This window comes from Salvelinus fontinalis, chromosome 31, assembly GCF_029448725.1.
Source record: "Salvelinus fontinalis isolate EN_2023a chromosome 31, ASM2944872v1, whole genome shotgun sequence".
In the NCBI taxonomy this organism is placed as follows: domain Eukaryota; kingdom Metazoa; phylum Chordata; class Actinopteri; order Salmoniformes; family Salmonidae; genus Salvelinus; species Salvelinus fontinalis.
The window spans coordinates 38,433,127-38,452,035 of NC_074695.1; the positions used below are offsets into that span (position 1 = coordinate 38,433,127).

Sequence of the window (18,909 nt, forward strand, 5' to 3'; positions counted from 1 at the left end):
TGGTAAGTAATCTGGAGGAATCTGCTTCATCTGCACTCTTAAAGTCCTCATAGACATGTCTGGGTCTGGACAGCTTGCTGAGCGGGGCAGATCAATGTTTCTTTATCTGCAACTGAGTGAAAGTGCAGCTCTTTCAGGTTCCAAGAAATCCATTTCCATCTTGTTTATCAATTCTTGTCTCGCGTGAAAACATCTAGACATCCGGCAACAAGCAGAGAGATGCCAAGGTGCCTTTATGAATAGGCACAATCAGGAATGAATTCATGTGATTTTCTCTCTAATGTATCTTTAGTAGTAATGCCAGTCTTGCAATAGCGGAGATGTTATGGAAATTGAGCTCTATTGACTTGTGTGTGTCTCTATCGCGAGGTGACCAGATCCATGGGTCTCTTCTCGTTCACAGTACAGCACAAACAGTAGTAATGTATCTACTGCACATATGCTGTGAGTGTAATTGCACACTGTGTATTCCACTATTAGGCATTATTAATTAGGTATAGTCACTTTTGTAGTGACAATCTAGGGAAGTTGATTGCGATCTTGTTGACGGCTATTTGTTTGAATTAAAAATGTTACTGTGTCTAATTGGTTGGTTGCTTTGGATAGTGTTCTATTCACCCCTCTTATTAGGCATTGACCAGTTACAGGTGTGCTTGTCAGGGAGTGCTAATGAGCTTGGCAGCATCAGGTGTGTGTGCTATAATGAGCTACTGTTGAAATTTTAAAAGGAGATGTGAAAAGTTTCATAAAATAATCTTCACTCAAGCTCCACTGTCTATACATTGAGGCTTTTCTAAGGTATGATGCTAGTCATGTATTTACTATGGTGCTTTTCTCAGACCCAAACACGCTTATGTAGTGTTTGTGTGTGGCCTAGACTCCTGACTACCCCTTTATGCAGTGTCCGGGGTTGTAAGACCCAAACATCTTATACTGCAGGTCGGGAGTGTCGTTAACTGTCTCTTGCAGCATAGCTGTGTGATTTATCTAGCTAGCCAGATTGCTTCAGCTTCTGAAAGCTGCTGTTAAATCACCCCCCCCCCCCCCCCCCCCCCCCCCCGAATCTGCTTTCACTATGACATCTCCGTTAGCCCAGAATTGGATTAGCTCCAAAGGAAGCTTCCCAAAGACCAGTCTCTGTCCATCTTTTGCCAAGCACACACCCAATTCCTGCCTCTTCCAAATCACATTCACCATTTTGTTTCAAACAGCCCCAGTGAAAGCTACTATACTGGGTTATGTGGGGATAGCCTAGAAAAAGTGATTTCTGTAGAACTGCAGGAAGGTGGACTACAGTCTGCAGACTTGGAGCATTTCTCACTCTCGGGGGTGGTACTGACCGAGTGACAGAAGCAATAAATACTGTCTCACAACAGAGCTTTGGCACAGCACAGCAAGCTGATGGCATCGTTAGAAGATCTGGCCGCACACCAATACTGTGTTAAGTTAAGACTGACCTGAAGTTTATAAATAGTGTGTGCAACAGCCAACAGAGGATGGAATTAGTATAACTGAGAAGCTCCTTTAAATCAAATAAAAATCTGATTTTATTCGTACACAGTTTACAGAAGGCATACAAGGTGCAGTGAAGTGCATGTGCTAGGTCCCACAACATTGCAGTTTGATAATCAAATACAATAAGAGTTATCAAAAATAACCAGTAATAGAAGAAGTAGTATTCCTAGTAGTAGTAGTAAGATATGTACACAATAGGATATACAGTAGGGGAGAGTGGGGTAAGATGAGCCATCCTTGTCTCTAGGAAACCATACACAAAATGAATCATTTGACCAAATATTTAGGAAGAGGTCATCATTTCATGGACTCTGAAGGAGGAAACCACATGGGAAAGTGGTAAGCAAGTTAGGTGAAAAAAAACAACAGATTTTCACTAAGTCAATTTAATTTCATGTGTTAAAGGTTTCATGATGCTTGTATCTACATTTTAAAAAAAACATTTTAAGAGTGTTCTATACATCAGTTGGGATCTCTATAAGCTTCAGTATGAGGTCCTAAACCAAGTATGAAAGTGCGTCCTTGTAACTGTCTGGGATAATATAGTCAAAATGTTTGCCTTAGGGTAAGTTGAGCCAATGGCCATGTTTGCCTTAGGGTAAGTTGAGCCAATAGCCATGTTTGCCTTAGGGTAAGTTGAGCCAATAGCCATTTTTGCCTTAGGGTAAGTTGAGCCAATGGCCATGTTTGCCTTATGGTAAGTTGAGCCAATAGCCATGTTTGCCTTAGGGTAAGTTGAGCCAATAGCCATGTTTGCCTTAGGGTAAGTTGAGCCAATGGCCAGTTTTTCCTTCCCAGGCATTATGGGATATGAGGCATTATGGGATATACCTGCCCTATGTTAAGTGTTAAATTAAAGTGTTTGTTAGGTATTAAGCCCATGTTAAAATATGATTAAAAGGCAAAAAAGGTGATTTGTGTTTAAAGATAGACATGGTTTTAAAGAGATAGTGGTAATATTTCATTCAGTAGAGAAATTTGCCCTCAGCTGAACTTGTGACAAAATAACACTTTTTAAAAAATTGACAAGGAATGTTTTTAAAACTGTAATGTTTACAAGAATTGTGATAATTTCCAGGAATACACAACATCCTGAAATATACACTACCATTCAACAGTTTGGGGTCATTTAGAAACGTCCTTGTTTTTTTAAAGAAAAGCTTATTTTTTTGTCCATTTTTAAAATTACATCAAATTGATCAGAAATACAATGTAGACATTGTTAATGTTGTAAATGACTATTGTAGCTGGAAACGGCTGATTTTGAATGGAATAGCTACATAGGCGTAGAGGCCCATTATCAGCAACCATCACTCCTGTGTTCTAATGGCACGTTGTGTTATCTAATCCAAGTTTATCATTTTAAAAGGCTGATTGATCATTAGAAAACCCTTTTGCAATTATGTTAGCACAGCTGAAAACTGTTGTTCTGATTAAAGAAGCAATAGAACTGGCCTTCTTTAGACTAGTTGAGTATCTGGAGCATCATCATTTGTGGGTTCGATTACAGGCTCAAAAGGGCTAGAAACAAATACCTTTTTTCTGAAACTCGTCAGTCTGTTCTTGTTCTGAGAAATTAAGGCTATTCCATGCGAGAAATTGCCAAGAAACTGAAGATCTCGTACAACGCTGTGTACTACTCCCTTCACAGAACTGTGCAAACTGTCTTTAACCAGAATAGAAAGAGGAGTGGGAGGCCCCGGTGCACAACTGAGCAAGAGGACAAGTACATTAGAGTGTCTAGTTTGAGAAAAAGATGCCTCACAAGTCCTCAACTGGCAGCTTCATTACATAGTACCCACAAAACACCAGTCTCAACGTCAACAGTGAAGAAGTGACTCTGGGATGCTGTACTGCTAGGCAGAGTTGCAAAGAAAAAGCCAATAAAAAGAAAATATTAAGATGGGTAAAAGAACAGACACTGGACAGAGGAACTCTGCCTAGAAGGCCAGCATCCCAGAGTCACCTCTTCACTGTTGCCGTTGAGACTGGTGTTTTGTGGGTACTATTTAATGAAGCTGCCAGTTGAGGATAAGCAGTTTCCAGTTTGTATGACAGGTTAGGCTACATGTGAAAGTAATGTGATTATTTTGTGTGCATGTGAAATACGCAAATACAGTTTCAACATACAGGGTATTTACATGTATTATTTTTATTAGTGAAAGGTCCGACTGACTGTAAACTCGTTTCATGCACGTTTAACTTATGCATTTTATTAATGAAATTGCAAACTGTTAAAAGCTGATCTTCTTATTAAATTCTATGACCAAGGCCGTGACAGGTCCCAGTGTCCTTTGCAGTCATTAATTACTTACTATAAGTCCACCTCCCCCCCCCCCGGCTACAGCCATAGATGTACAGATGGGGGAATTGGCTTATGTTTAAAAGTACAACCCGGGTCAAGGACTGTTGACAGCTAGCCAGCTGTTCGGGTGGCATTTATGGGGGATTCTACCAGGCCCTTTTCGAATACCTCAGAAATAAACCCGTCCTTCCTTGAGTCATGGATTGGTAAGAAATAGGGTGGTTACATTGGCTTACACCCATCCAATCGCGTATTGATATGTGTTTACCTCGAGCAAGGAAGGATGCATTTCTGAAGTATTTGAACAGGAGCCTATAGTTTAATGTCCTCTTATTTCTTTCAGCTTCCTGTTGGTGTTTTCCTGTCTCATCCTCTCTGTTTTCGCTACCATCAACGAGTTCAAGAACAGCTCTGAGACTGCCTTGTACATTTTGGTATGTGTGTGGTGGTTTGCTCTGAAAAGTACTGTGCTCTGTCCATGTTTTCTACGCTCTTTTTATGCTCAAGACGGCAAAGTATGTCGCAATCAAATATGTGCAATATAGATTTTTAAATCCGACGTAATCCTAAAATGAACTATGTACTCAGGTTCATATCTCTCACATTATAGCCACCCATAGCTTTAGGTCACTTATCTTTTTTCGGAATCTTAAGAAGTTCCCGACTACTACTCTAGCCATCTGGTTGTGTTGTGCATGGAACTGTACTATGATAAGACTTTGGGTTTCGTGGCAGTATAATATGTCTGTGATTTGATGTGTCACAGGAAATAGTGAAGTTTGGGGTCATACGCACATCCCCCCAAAAAAACAGGTGCTGGGCAAGGAAGTACAGAAGTACTTGAAAAGAACAGAGGCCCAGACACTGAACTTGCTCCCAATTACCACAGGAAATAGTGACCATCGTGGTGTTTGGAGTTGAGTACATCGTGAGGATATGGGCCGCGGGCTGCTGCTGTCGCTACAGAGGATGGAGGGGAAGGCTGAAATTCGCCCGCAAGCCTTTCTGTGTTATCGGTGAGAACAGAAAGACTTACTTCTCCTTCTACCTCTCACTTTTCAGGATGTTTCTTCTGTTCTGGCTTACAACTCTCCTGTCCTGGTCTTCTCTCCTCTTTCTCGTTTCTCATCACTCTCTCCTTTTATCTCTCTACCTCTTCCTCCGACTTTGCTGTTCTCATTTCCATAAAAACAAGCGTTATTCACATAAAATATTTTTTTTACCAAGAATGACTTTTATATTTCTAAGTGTAGTCAGTTTCTCTCAAGTCTCCCATACCTTATGTAAGGAAAGGAAACACTAACATCAACATTCAACACTGCCTTGTTTTAGAACTACACCAGTTCACTACTCACATTCTCTGAAGTCATTTTGTTCAATACCATGTTATTAAATAGCAACACCTGAATAGTGCCTCATGGGATTGTCATGTGAGGTCGGCTTCTCAGTGTTGGAGGATGTCAGTAATCATTGAACACTATCAACGCAATCTCAACAGTGTTTGGTGATGCTTGTTGCCATGGAAACCCCGCAGACATTCTGTGAATCCCCTTCCTTCCCCAGACATCGTGGGCTTGAGAGTGTGTGCGTGTGAGCGCATGGAACACCATTGACATGATGTGACTATCCTTCCTCCTCTAGACATCATGGTCTTGATAGCATCTGTGTCGGTGCTGGCTGCTGGCTCCCAGGGAAATGTCTTCGCCACCTCTGCCATCCGCAGTCTCCGCTTCTTGCAGATCCTCCGCATGCTGCGGATGGACCGGCGCGGGGGCACCTGGAAACTTCTAGGATCCGTGGTCTATGCCCACAGCAAGGTGACCACTAGAAAGGCTATATGTTTAGCTGGGGTTTAGTTAACCTCAGGAGCCCAGGTTTCTCACCTTCTGCGAGATGGGATTTGGAAGGAAGGCTCTACAAAAAAACAATCAAAAGGCATTGGGTAGAAGTAAATTAATCTACAAATTTGAATAAACTGTGTCTTCATGAATTTGATTACATAGTCCAGTCATAATCAGAATAGGTGGATTTGGTGGATACAGATATTATTATGCATTATTTATGAAGGCTTTATGAATGTATACATACCATGAAGTGTTACCAAATTCTATATCGGATGCTCTGTTCCTCTTCTCCAGGAACTTATCACTGCTTGGTACATAGGCTTTCTCTGTCTCATCCTGGCTAGTTTCCTGGTGTACTCGGTCGAGAAAGATGACAACGACATGTTTGAGACCTATGCTGATGCCCTGTGGTGGGGGCTGGTAAGTTCAATAATATTTCCAAATTAGAAAGTGCTCAAGGTATTCAATGGTATCTTCTATTAGAGCAGACTTACAGTTAGTTTTCCAATAATATATTTCCCTAATTTATCTGCAGTACCCAGCAAAATACATATCTAAAACTGAGCTATAAAGTCACTTGATAAAGTTGTAGTGGAATGGGGTCTTGACTTACCAGCTTTGGCGGACTACTGTATTATATAAGGTATGCATTACTGTAGGTGCTGTTGAAAATGCCTCTTCTTTCTCTAGATCACCCTGACTACCATAGGCTATGGGGATAAGTTCCCAAAGACCTGGAATGGACGTCTGCTGGCTGCAATGTTCAGTATGATAGGAGTGGCTTTCTTTGCGCTCCCAGCTGTAAGTTTGAGGGACATTTTAGGTGCTAATTCAAACCCTTATGATGCAGAAGGCAACTTAATTTAACTGTATTATGTTTCTGAATTTGAAGTAAATGTAAAACTTTTACTCACAGTTCCAACCTTATGGCCAAGTGCATGAACTCCAATGGTTATATTCCGGAACATTTTGCAATGTTTGTGTCAATAGTTCACTTTAGAGTTGTTGTGCTCTTCAATGGTGCGCTTCTGCTTAGGCAAAACATGGCCTGGTACACACTTGAATTAAACACGTTCCGATAACCATTATTATTATGTTTTAATCTGTTAGTCCTGCATTCTAGTTTCAGATGTTCATATTCAAGAGGGTAGAGATATTCTGAACAATGTGTATTTTTTCTCTCTTATACACACCCACTCACATGCACGCACACAGGGTATCCTGGGGTCTGGTTTTGCTCTGAAGGTCCAGGAGCAGCACAGACAGAAGCATTTTGAGAAGCGACGCCAACCTGCTGCTGGTCTGATACAGGTGGCCAACACGCACCACCATTTAGTCTGGACACACCCACTGACACATTGTGTACCATTTTACTGATTTTCTTATTTTATTTTTAATTTTTAATAAAAAAAATATATATATATATTTTTTTTTTTTTACCTTGTTCTTTCTGACTGATTTTATTGAATTATATATCACTTGTTGGGTCATTGAACATCCTCTGCATTATGACATTGTCTGCATCACTAGCAAATAACACCATCTGTCTCACAAATAGAATGCTTGGCGATTTTATGCTACGAATCTCGCTCGGACTGATCTGCTGTCGACGTGGGATTTTTATGAGGAGAACGTTTCTCTCCCAATGTACAGGTACAGACCATATCTGTTCTCTATACTTTATATACATTTTTATCCTGGAAATGAAATTCCATTTATACCCATGAAATAACACCAACCAGTCTGGCTTTCCAATTTGAAGTTGAACTCTAATACCTTTCATTTTGAGATACTGCTGGGCTTTGTTCTGATATTCAAAGCACAACTAGTGCAGTACCTTCAGAAAGTATTCACACCCCTTGACTTTTTCCACATTTTGTTGTTACAGCCTGAATTTTAAATGGAGATTTTGTGTCACTGGCCGACACACAATTACCCCATAATGCCGAAGTGGAATTATATTTTTAGAAATGTTTACAGCTTTTCATTTTTAATACAATGTTGTAATGTCTTGAGTCAATAAGTATTCAACCTGTTTGTTATGGCAAGCCTAAATAAGTTCATGAGTAAGGATGTCACTTAAAAGTCACTTAATAAGTTGCATGGACTCACTCTGTGTGCAATAATAGTGTTTATAAAAATGTTTTGGTCATACGCACATCCTTAAAAACATAGGTGCTGGGCTAATAAAGAATACTAAAGAACAAGAAGGCCTGCACACGGTTAAATATCCCAATTCACCGCTTCATTGACAATGTTTCCATCTGAAATGGATCTTTGTCAGGTCAAACAAACAAACGGAGTGCTCACTTCCCCAATATACACATTTCACCTCACATGACTATTACTCACATGCCGCATGGTGTCTGTGGAAAACTCAATTCTAATCTAATTGTATTTGTCAGATGCGCCAAGTGAAATGCTTACTTACAAGTCCTTAACCAACAATGCAGCTTTAAGAAAATACCCCCCAAAATATATATAAAAAAACAAAAATAAATAAGAAATAAGGATGAGATAAGAATAACAAATAATTAAAGAGCATCAGTAAAAAACAATAGCGGGGCTATATACAGGGGGTACTGGTACCGAGTCAATGGGCGGGGGCACCAGTGTCAAGGTAATTGAGGTAATATGTACATGTAGGTAGAGTTATTAAAGTAACCATGCATAGATAATAACAGAGTAGCAGCAGCGTAGAAGAGGGTTGAGGAGGGGGGGGGCAGGCAATGCAAATAGTCCGGGTTGCCATTTGATTAGCTGTTCAGGAGTCTTATGGCTTGTGGGTAGAAGCTGTTAAGGAGCCTTTTGGTTGTAGACTTGGCGCTCCTGTACCGCTTGCCATGCGGTAGCAGAGAGAACAGTCTATGACTTGGGTGACTGGAGTCCTCTGACACCACCTAGAATATAGGTCCTGGATTTCAGGAAGCTTGGCCTCAGTGATGTACTGGGCCGTACGCACTACCCTCTCGTACCTTACGGTCAGATGCCGAGCAGGTGCCATACTAGGTGGTGATGCAACCGGTCAGGATGCGCTCGATGGTGCAGCTGTAGAACTTTTTGGGGACCCGTTCCGTGTAATGTGTATGCTTGCAATCATTAAGGACTGGGGAGTTTTTCAGGATAAAAAAATAAACGGAATGGAGCTAAGTACAGGCAAAATCATAGAGGAAAACCTGGTTAAGTCTGCTTTCCACCAGACACTGGGAGATGAATTCACCTTTCAGCAGGACAATAACCTAAAACACAAGGCCAAAACTACACTGGAGTTTCTTACCAAGAAGACCGTGAATGTTCCTGAGTGGCTGAGTTACAGTTTTGACTTAAATCTGCATGAAAATCTATGGCAAGACCTAAAAAAAATTGAATTTTGAAAATAACAATGGGCAAATGTTGCACAATGCAGGTGTGGAAAGACTCACAGCTGTAATAGCAGTCAAAAGTGCTTCTACAAAGTATTGACTCAGGGGTGTAAACACTTACATAAATTTAACATTTCTGTATTTCATTTGTTTTTTCATCTAAAATTTCAGTTTGTCGTTATGGGTTATTGTGTGTAGATAGGTGAGAGAATTTTTTTTTTAATCCATTTTGAGCTCAGGCTGTAACACAACAAGATGTGGAATAAGTCAAGGACATATGAATACTTTCTGAAGGCACTGTAGCTACTTTGAAAATGAATCACTCTGTTTACCTTCTAAGTCCGTTGGAATCATTGGGAAATTAATCTGCCGACTGCAATATTTGGCTTTCTCAAAGCAGCTTTCTGCTTTTTATTTCATTTTAGAGCTACATACAGTATTCTGTGCAGCAGTGTCTAAGGAATGGTTCTATTTTGAAACAGTATAATGTTAGGCTTCAATGCTCCAGACTAGAGGGCCACTGAACTTAGAGGTAATTTGTTTTTTTAGAAAGACATGCACTATCCTTCCAGTGGGATGTATAAAAGATAATGAAAACCGTCTCATCTTCTCTCTCCAGACTCATACCCCCCCTCAATCAACTGGACCTCCTGAGGAATCTGAAGGCCAAATCCTTCAGCAGGTCTGAATATACAGTAGGAGGATGATGATTATGTGAATGGAGAATTCTTACTTTTTGGAGAATCTCCCCTGAATTCATAGTCTCGTGGTGTCTCAGGGCTGCAGTAACTTAGTGCTAATCACCTGATTAAGTCATTGCCTTGACAACTCTGTTTCTCTTTTTTCCCCTTGCTACTTGACAGGTGCTTAATTACCCAAATGCTAAATCCTGATGATCTTAATGATATATAAGCTACTGCTGTTGACTTTTTCAGATATTCACCCTTGTCCTTCCCTTTCTGACCTTAGTAACCTAAAAAATGCTGCCCGTTGGGATTTGTCACGGAAATGCATGTGTGTGTGTCTCTGTGTGTGTCTTTTTCATTTGTCTGGAAACAAAGGAAGGACTCTCAGACAGAAGCCTCCCCCAGGTCTGTTATTCAACCAGACTTTGTTGTTTTACCACACACTTCTTCTACCCCCTTTTGGCTTTACTTCAATTCTGCTCAAAGCTGCTGAGGCACTCTTCTTGAGGGAGGGAGTGTGTGTCTGTCTGTCTGTCTGTCCCGGGGCAGAAAGGACCAAGGTTTTGATGAGTCTTGTTTTTTTACAATGTGTGTCAGATATGGATGTACCTTTTTTATAAGATCCTCCTTCAAGAACAGTGGCCTTACATTTACCCACAGTGCTCTAGCTCAGGGGTTCCCACACTATTTTATTCAGGTCCCCCTTCCAGCATTGGGAAACATCCGCGCCCTCCCATCTATTTCTATGGCCACAGGCACTGTTCGTGACACAAACTGTTCACACGCCTCTTGTTGGCGGAGAGAAAATGTGCAGGTTCAAAGCTTATTTCCTGTAATTCTACACGTTTTGCCATGGGGTGCAGAGAAAATGTTGCAGTTTTAAAGCTCATTTTCTTGCAATGTCTAATGTGTATTCATGTGATAGTTGAGTGACTCAAACCTTAAAACAAAAGCTATGGGCTAAAAAACCTATTACAACCTTCAAAATGTATTTGAAAGCAGGATGAGTTCCTTAAATAAATATACAGTACCAGTCAATAGTTTGGACACACCTACTCATTCAAGGGTTTTTCTTTATTTTTACTACTTTCTACATTGTAGAATAATAGTGAAGGCATCATAACAATAAAAAAACACATATGGAATCATGTAGTAACCAAAAAAGTGTTAACCAAATAAATGTTTTTATAGTTGAGATTCTTCAAAGTAGCCACCCTTTGCATTGATGACAACTTTGAACACTGTTGGCCTTCTCTCAACCAGCTTCATGAGCTTGTCACCTGGAATGCATTTCAATTAACTGGTGTGTCTTTTTGTGGAATTTCTTTCCTTCTAAATGCGTTTGTGCCAATCACTTGCGTTGTGACAAAGTAGGGGTAGTATACAGAAGATAGCCCTATTTGGTAAAAGACCAAGTCCATATTATGGCAAGACCAGCTCAAATAAGCAAAGAGAAACGACAGTCCATCATTACTTCAAGACATGAAGGTCAGTCAATCCAGAACATTTCAAGAACTTTGAAAGTTTCTTAAAGTGCAGTTGCAAAAACCATCAAGCGCTATGATGAAACTGGCTCTCATGAGGACTGCCACAGGAAAGGAAGACCCAGAGTTACCTCTGCTGCAGAGGATAAGTTCATTAGAGTTAACTGCACCTCATATTGCAACCCCAAAACAAATGCTTCACAGAGTTCAAGTAACAGACACATCTCAACATCAATTGTTCAGAAGAGACTGAGTGAATCACCAATAAGAAGAGATTTTCTTGGGCCAAGTAACACAAGAAATGGACATAGACCAGTGGATATCTGTCCTTTGGTCTGATTAGTCCAAATTTTAGATTTTTGGTTCCAGCCACCATGTCTTTGTGAGACGCAGAGTAGGTGAACGGAGGATCTCCGCATGTGTGGTTCCCAACGTGAAGCATGGAGGAGGAGGTGTGATGATGTGGGGGTGCTTTGCTGGTGACATTGTCATGATTTATTTAGAATTCAAGGCACACTTAACCAGCATGGCTACCACAGCATTCTCCAGCTATACACCATCCCATCTGGTTTGTGCTTAGTGGGACTATCATTAGTATTTCAACAGGACAGTGACCCAAACACACCTCCAGGCTGTGTAAGGGCTATTTGACCAAGAAGGAGAGTAATGGAGTGCTGCATCAGATGACCTGGCCTCCACAATCACCTGACCTCAACCCAATTGCGATGGTTTGGGATGAGTTGGACCATGGAGTGAAGTAAAAGCAGCCAACAAGTGCTCAGCATGTGTGGGAACTCCTTCAAGACTGTTGGAAAAGCATTCCTCATGAAGCTGGTTGAGATAATGCCAAGAGCGTGCAAAGCTGTCATCAAGATAAAGGGTGGCTACTTTGAAGAATCTCAAATATGAAATATTATTTGATTTGTTTAACACTTTTTTGGGGGTGTTAATACATGATTCAATATGTGTTACTTCATAGTTTTGATGTCTTCACTATTATTCTGCAATGTAGAAAATCGTACAAATAAAGATAAACCCATGAATGAGTAGGTGTGTCCAAACTTTTGACTGGTACTCTATAAATATTTTTTACATATTTATAGATATATTTATTTGACCCCACACCCCTGACGGTTTGGGAACCACTGCCCTAGCTAAGCTCACTTTGCCCTCACTGCCAACATTAAGCTTTTATCCACAATTCTAGGTCCTTTCCCAAGATCAACATTTGAAATGTGTTAATTACCCCACTGGCATAGAGAACACTCTAGAGCAGTAACATATATGAATTTCATAATGGGTCACTGTAAGGCCATGTCATTGCGATTTGTAGAACGATTACATTTAACAGCCAATGCTGTAGTGGACTGTAGATATTTCTGCCTACTGTTTCTGCGTGACAGAGGGCTTTGCATAGGCGCTTTGTTGCGTTTTTTTGTGGGACAAAAAAATGATTCCTGGAATGTTTATTTTCCAGAACGGTATGGATCACTTTTGTTCCAGGTTCTGTTTCTGTTCCTTGAACAAATAAATACAAATCCTATTGGAAATAAGTAGAGGGTGTTAAATTTACAGTATGTGATTCAAGGTGCAACCTAAACGTGTAAACATCATTGGAAAGGAAAAGCCTCAACGCTCGCTTTACCATTATAATATCTTAGTTTTATTAAGTACGCTTATTTTCCTGTTTTCAGTTCTGTTCCTTGAACTGGTTCCATCCCCTGGTCTTGCATTAATAATGCAGTATTTTGGTCTGTGTTATTGTGTAAGGCCCCACTGTTATAAAATTATAACCGATTCGTCACATCATTCCAAACAGTTTTTTTTCTCCCATTATTGTCTGATTAATCAAAGTATTTAGAATATGTTCTAAGTCTTCAACCATTCCTCATCTTCGACCATTGCTCATTCTTGCATCATATCATCCTTTTACTGACCATTACAAGGACATTGTAGGACATTACAAGGCCAGCCACTTAATTTTTCAGATGCACTTAATTCCTCCATCACTGTTATCTTTTGTGTCTCCTCTACTGCCCACCATTCCACTATCTCGCTCTCCAATGTCCAGTATTGACCATGCACACAAAGACGACATGCTTTGTGGGTGCTGCCCGAGAACCTATAGGTACTGTTGCACAGATACTAACATCTGCACTGCAAGTATTTAAGTCTCTATATACCTGTCCTTACGTTCCTCTCTGTTCCTATATTTTCCCGCTTTTGACACATGTTCAGCTGAGTAGATGAAACACATGACTAGCTGACTCTTTTTAATCCCCCTCAGCTATTGAGAATCAGTCAAATGTAACATTAAATTATCCACATAGCATATAGACATTCACTTTTTCTTTGAAGTAAAAAAACGGAATCTTTTCTGCACATTTACCTGAAAAGTTTCCTAGAAAATACAGATAGACAGACAGTCTTAGATTTTGTGACAGAGCATTGATTTGTTGTTTCTCTTAGGCAGTTTATTTTTTCGCTTGTTGGCTTTTTGCTCAGTCAGCCCTTTGGCAACTTTTGTTGAAAAGCAAGAAAACAACATGCCTTTTACGTTGGTATCTAACAAGCATTTCCTTTGAAATGATTCCCACATGCAGTACAGTGGGAGACATGATGGTTAACCCTGACTACATGACATGATTACTTTTTGCATAGAGATGACAACCCTTCTTTTTCTTTTTGAGGCCTCTCACTGTGCTTCCCATGCATGCTTGCTTGTTGCTTCTGCTGCTTGCCTGACCGAATGCTCGACTATGTGCACACGGAAAAGGCTCCTTCCGCTGTAGGACATTGCCTCATTTTAAGTTACCGTAAGAGGTAAGACCTTTAATCGCACAGACATATCTCAGACATCACACTATGCTCACATCACATTACTACTTTATGTATAAGCAGGTATAGATATACAGTAAGTGGCTGCATGTTAACATGCTATATTTATGAGTGAGAATAGCCAACATGGTCAAGCCCACATCATTACTGAAGTTGACTAAAATGTATTCTTGATAAATAACTGCTTGTTGACACATTGACACTGCCAAGCTATTTTAGTTTCCCTACCCATATGATACTTGAACTAGACATAGTGAACACAGCCTAGGCAATATGTCGAAAGTAATTATTTTTCCACACAGTCCTATATTGCTCTTATGCTGCACAGTATGCACATGATTCATATCACCATGGGAACTTAAACCCACAGGATTATACTTACATCTCAGAAAAAGATGCATCATCCATACATATCTATCTCCCTCTCACGCCGTTCTGTATTTCCTTCTCCGCTCCCTGTAGCCGGAAGCCTAGCCTAAAGGACAAGGTGTATCCTAGTCCTTCCAAGATGGCTGGGGCCACAGGGAGGTCCCAGTCCCCTGGGCCTGAAGACGGGGCAGAGGGAGGGCCGAGCTGGAGCTTTGCTGACCGGGCCCAAGGGGCCATGCATGCTTTCCGTGCCAGGGGCAGCACCTCGCGCCAAAACTCAGATGGTGAGGAGATTCTAAATCTGCACCACTGGTTATATGACTTGCATTCTGTTTGATTAGCTTATCTTCTTTAGATAATAACAACATTGTAATATTACTATATAGACATTACACCGTTGCAAAGTAGGCTATGCAGTACACTGTCAGATATGCAAAAGACAAAGAAAACAGTGCATATGCTCACAAACATTCATTGGACGATTGTCCAAGGAGTTGGACCTAATTAGCTTGGCAGATACCAAATATAATGCGAGGCAAGAAAATATCTAGTCAAATAGCTTATTATCTTCTTGACAACATATGTTCAAACATAATGCAAGTCAAGAACAAAATTAGCTATCTTCTTGACTAGTATTATATTTGAAAATACGCTATCTGCCTAGCTAATTAGACCTAACTCCTAGATCAATCGTCCAATGAATGTGTTTAACCATTGTGAGCATGTGAACCTGTGAATTCTATTTGCTAACATTCTCTTTGACAAGCGCTAGCGTTCTGTTGGACAAGCTACTACCTGCCTACCATTCTGTTTGACTAGACATGTAACTAAATACATTCTGTGAAACTAGTTGTCTACATGACTAGCATTTCTGTTTGACTATTTGTCTAACTGAATACTATTCTGTCAAACTAGTTGTCTACATCAGGGTTTCCCAAACTCGGTTCTGGGGCCCTCCCCTGGGTGCATGTTTTTTCTTCTCCCCCTAGCACTACACAGCTGATTCAAATAACCAACTCATCATCAAGCTTTGATTATTTGAATCAGCTGTGTTATGTTGGGGCAAAAACCGAAACGTGGAATGAGTTTGGGAATCCCTGGTCTACATGACTAGATCTCTGTTTGACTAGCCATCTAACTGAATCCCATTCTGTAAAAATAGTTGTCTACATGACTAGCATTCTGTTTGACTAGACATCTAATGGAATACCAATTTGTTTATCTTTGTCTACCTGACTAGCATTATGTTTGACCAGCTGTCTTCCTGACAAGCATTCTAGCTACTTGACTAGCATTTTGACTTTGACTATCTGCCTGAGAGGCATACTGTTTTCTATCCACGGTATCAGACTATCAATCTGTTTGACTAGACATTCTGTTTAACTACTAGTGTATCTACCTGTATAGCTTTCAGGTTCCCTAGCTACCTTCCGAACTAGACATCAGTTTGACTATCTGACTAGCATTCTGTTTGACTATAGTTATCTACTGGACTACCTTCTGTTGTTGTCGTTAGCTCTACTGTATGTCCTCAACTTGGAGTTCAGAGGATGTGCAAGGACGTTTTACTCTGTGGCCCCATGCCAGCTGTCACCCAGCGTGCCAACTGTAGGCTTTAAGGGATGTGCCAATGGCACTTCATTAAAGTGATGCTCCATGACTTTTGTATAATTTCAGCCAGTTGTTTTGAAAGTAGTGCTCACAAGCCAAAAATGGTTCCCTGAAAATTTTGCACAATTGTGTACTACGTCATCCATTTTGTATGATATGTTACGTCCTGCATGTATGATATGTTACTTGTTGCAATTCGTGTGATAATTTACTAATTTCAATTCATACAGTAAGTGCTTAAGATCCCAGCATGCATCTTTAATTCTGGTCTAGTGTGTGGAAGATGCACTGATGTTGGAGTCAGACAATGCAGATGGGATGCAGAGTAAGTTTACGAGTAAGGTTGCCAAAGTCAATGCCCGTTCGTCGGTGATTGGTCAACGATACTACTCCTAGTAGAAGTGGGAACTATGGACGGGATTCTTCAATGAAGTGATTGTTGTCATGCAATGTTTTTCACATGAGAAACACTACACCAAACATCTTAAGCCTTATTTAAACGGGGTTTGTTTTCCTGGGGGTGGGCGGGTAATGTAAGTATGTGAACGAGCACAAAACACCATCTGTAATTTTAGTCCTGTCCGAATCTGTTATGTCTTAATTTTTACATTTCCAGCCAGAATAACCTACTGTTTTTTGGCAACCTTTAAGGGCCACTGGCAATACTATTCCCGTGCGAATCAACATCCCTGTGTTTTGAGAGAAATGTCTGCGTTTGACAGGTGTTGATCACGGTTTGAGCAAGAAAACAATAAATTATTTGATCAATTGAACGAAGTGCTGCGCATAGCCTATATATATACAGTTGAAGTCGGAAGTTTACATACACCTTAACCAAAACCATTTAAACTCAGTTTTTCCACAATTCCTGACATTTAATCCTAGTAAAAATTCCCTGTCTTCGGTCAGTTAGGATCACCACTTTATTTTAAGAATGTGAGATGTCAGATTAATAGTAGAGTATGATTTATTTCAGCTTTTATTTCTTTCATCACATTCCTAGTGAGTCAGAAGTTTACATACACTCAATTAGTATTTGGTAGCATTGCCTTTAAATTGTTTAACTTGGGTCAAACGTTTCGGGTAGCCTTCCACAAGCTTCCCACAATAAGTTGGGTGAATTTTGGCCCATTCCTCCTGACAGCTGGTGTAACTGAGTCAGGTTTGTAGGCCTCCTTGCTCGCACACACTTTTTCAGTTCTACCCACACATTTTCGATAGGATTGAGGTCATGGCTTTGTGATGCCACTCCAATATACCTTGACTTTGTTGTCCTTAAGCCAATTTGCCACAACTTTGGAAGTATGCTTGGGGTCATTGTCCATTTGGAAGACCCATTTGCGACCAGGCTTTAACTTCCTGACTGATGTCTTGAGATGTTGCTTAAATATATCCATGTAGTTTTCCTGCCTCATGATGCCATCTATTTTGTGAAGTGCACCAGTCCCTCCTGCAGCAAAGCACCCCCACAACATGATGCTTCCACCCCCGTGCTTCATGGTTGGGATGGTGTTCTTCGGCTTGCATTATCATTATGGCCAAACAGTTCTATTTTTGTTTCATCAGACCAGAGGACATTTCTCCAAAAAGTATCATATTTTTTTCCCATTTGCAGTTGCAAACTGTAGTCTGGCTTTTTTATGGCGGTTTTGGAGCAGTGGCTTCTTCCTTGCTGAGCAGCCTTTCAGGTTATGTTGATATAGAACTTGTTTTACTGTGAATGTAGATACTGTGAAGATGCTGGAGGAAACAAGGTCCTTTGCTATTGTTCTGGGATTGATTTGCACTTTCCGCACCAAAGTACGCTCATCTATAGGAGACAGAGCACGTCTCCTTCCTGGGCGGTATGACGGCTGCATGGTCCCGTGGTGTTTATACTTGCATACTATTGTTTGTACAGGTGAACGTGGTACCTTCAGGCGTTTGGAAATGAACCAGACTCGTGGAGGTCTACAATTCTTTTTCTGAGGTTGATTGGCTGATTTTCATCCACAGGTACACCTCCAATTGACTTAAATGATGTCAAATAGTCACAACATAATTTTCTGGAATTTTCCAAGCTGTTTAAAGGCACAGTCAACTTAGTGTATGTAAACTTCTGACCCACTGGAATTGTGATACAGTGAAATAGTCTGTCTGTAAACAATTGTTGGAAAAATGACTTGTCATGCACAAAGTAGATGTCCTAACCGACTTGCCAAAACTATAGTTTGTTAAGAAGAAATGTGTGGAGTGGTTGAAAAATGAGTTTTAATGACTCCAACCTAAGTGTATGTAAAGTTCCGACTTCAGCTGTAGGGCCTATATATGAAGGGCCTACATGTATGAACTTTCACGGTCATTGCTTTTATTTATACATTTTGTGCGTATTAATTGAATATTGCCAAATGCATTAGTAAAAAATATTGCGCTTATTTAATGTTAACCTTGCTCTTAATAGATGACAAAGCAGCATTCAACTGACCTAAACTTTTGGAAAGTTCACTTTTTCAGCCTTTAAACACATCTCAAGTGCAAGTTCACTGTTTAGCTCATCTGAAGAAGAGCTAGAGAATTTAGGATGTCTGCTGCGGATCACAAAAATATCCTAATGATTATATTCACACTTCCTCAATTCTAATTTTATGGTGACACTATACCAAATATGGTTTGGTATGGTTTCGAAACTTGGAAACCAAGCTCCTGTTATTAGTGTAGCAATGTTATCGCCTGGACTTGTTGAAATATCTTCACACCTAGAAAAAAACCTCCAGGCTTCTGACATAACTTTCAATTTATTTAAAAATTAAGAATTACAGGGACTCGTCCTCTGGAATAACGGACACTTGTATGTGGACACCTGTTTGTCGAACTTGTCACACCACTCAGGCCGACACTTGGCTCCTGATGAACAGT

The 18,909-nt window shown here is 40.4% G+C and overlaps 1 protein-coding gene across 6 annotated transcripts in view; it reads left to right on the plus strand.

Moving 5' to 3' along the window:
• Window positions 1–18,909, plus strand: part of LOC129830193 (potassium voltage-gated channel subfamily KQT member 2-like) — a 45,407-nt gene that overhangs the window by 10,324 nt on the left and 16,174 nt on the right. For 5 of the 6 annotated variants that reach the window (XM_055892551.1, XM_055892552.1, XM_055892553.1 and 2 more), the window contains exons 2-11: window positions 4,164–4,254; window positions 4,710–4,836; window positions 5,462–5,637; window positions 5,959–6,084; window positions 6,355–6,465; window positions 6,880–6,975; window positions 7,223–7,317; window positions 9,646–9,708; window positions 10,088–10,117; window positions 14,497–14,687. In XM_055892551.1, coding sequence (XP_055748526.1) covers window positions 4,164–4,254; window positions 4,710–4,836; window positions 5,462–5,637; window positions 5,959–6,084; window positions 6,355–6,465; window positions 6,880–6,975; window positions 7,223–7,317; window positions 9,646–9,708; window positions 10,088–10,117; window positions 14,497–14,687 — 1,106 coding nt within the window. Of the gene's footprint in view, window positions 1–4,163; window positions 4,255–4,709; window positions 4,837–5,461; window positions 5,638–5,958; window positions 6,085–6,354; window positions 6,466–6,879; window positions 6,976–7,222; window positions 7,318–9,645; window positions 9,709–10,087; window positions 10,118–13,267; window positions 14,423–14,496; window positions 14,688–18,909 lie in introns of those variants that run through there. The other variant, XM_055892556.1, reaches the window with a different exon arrangement.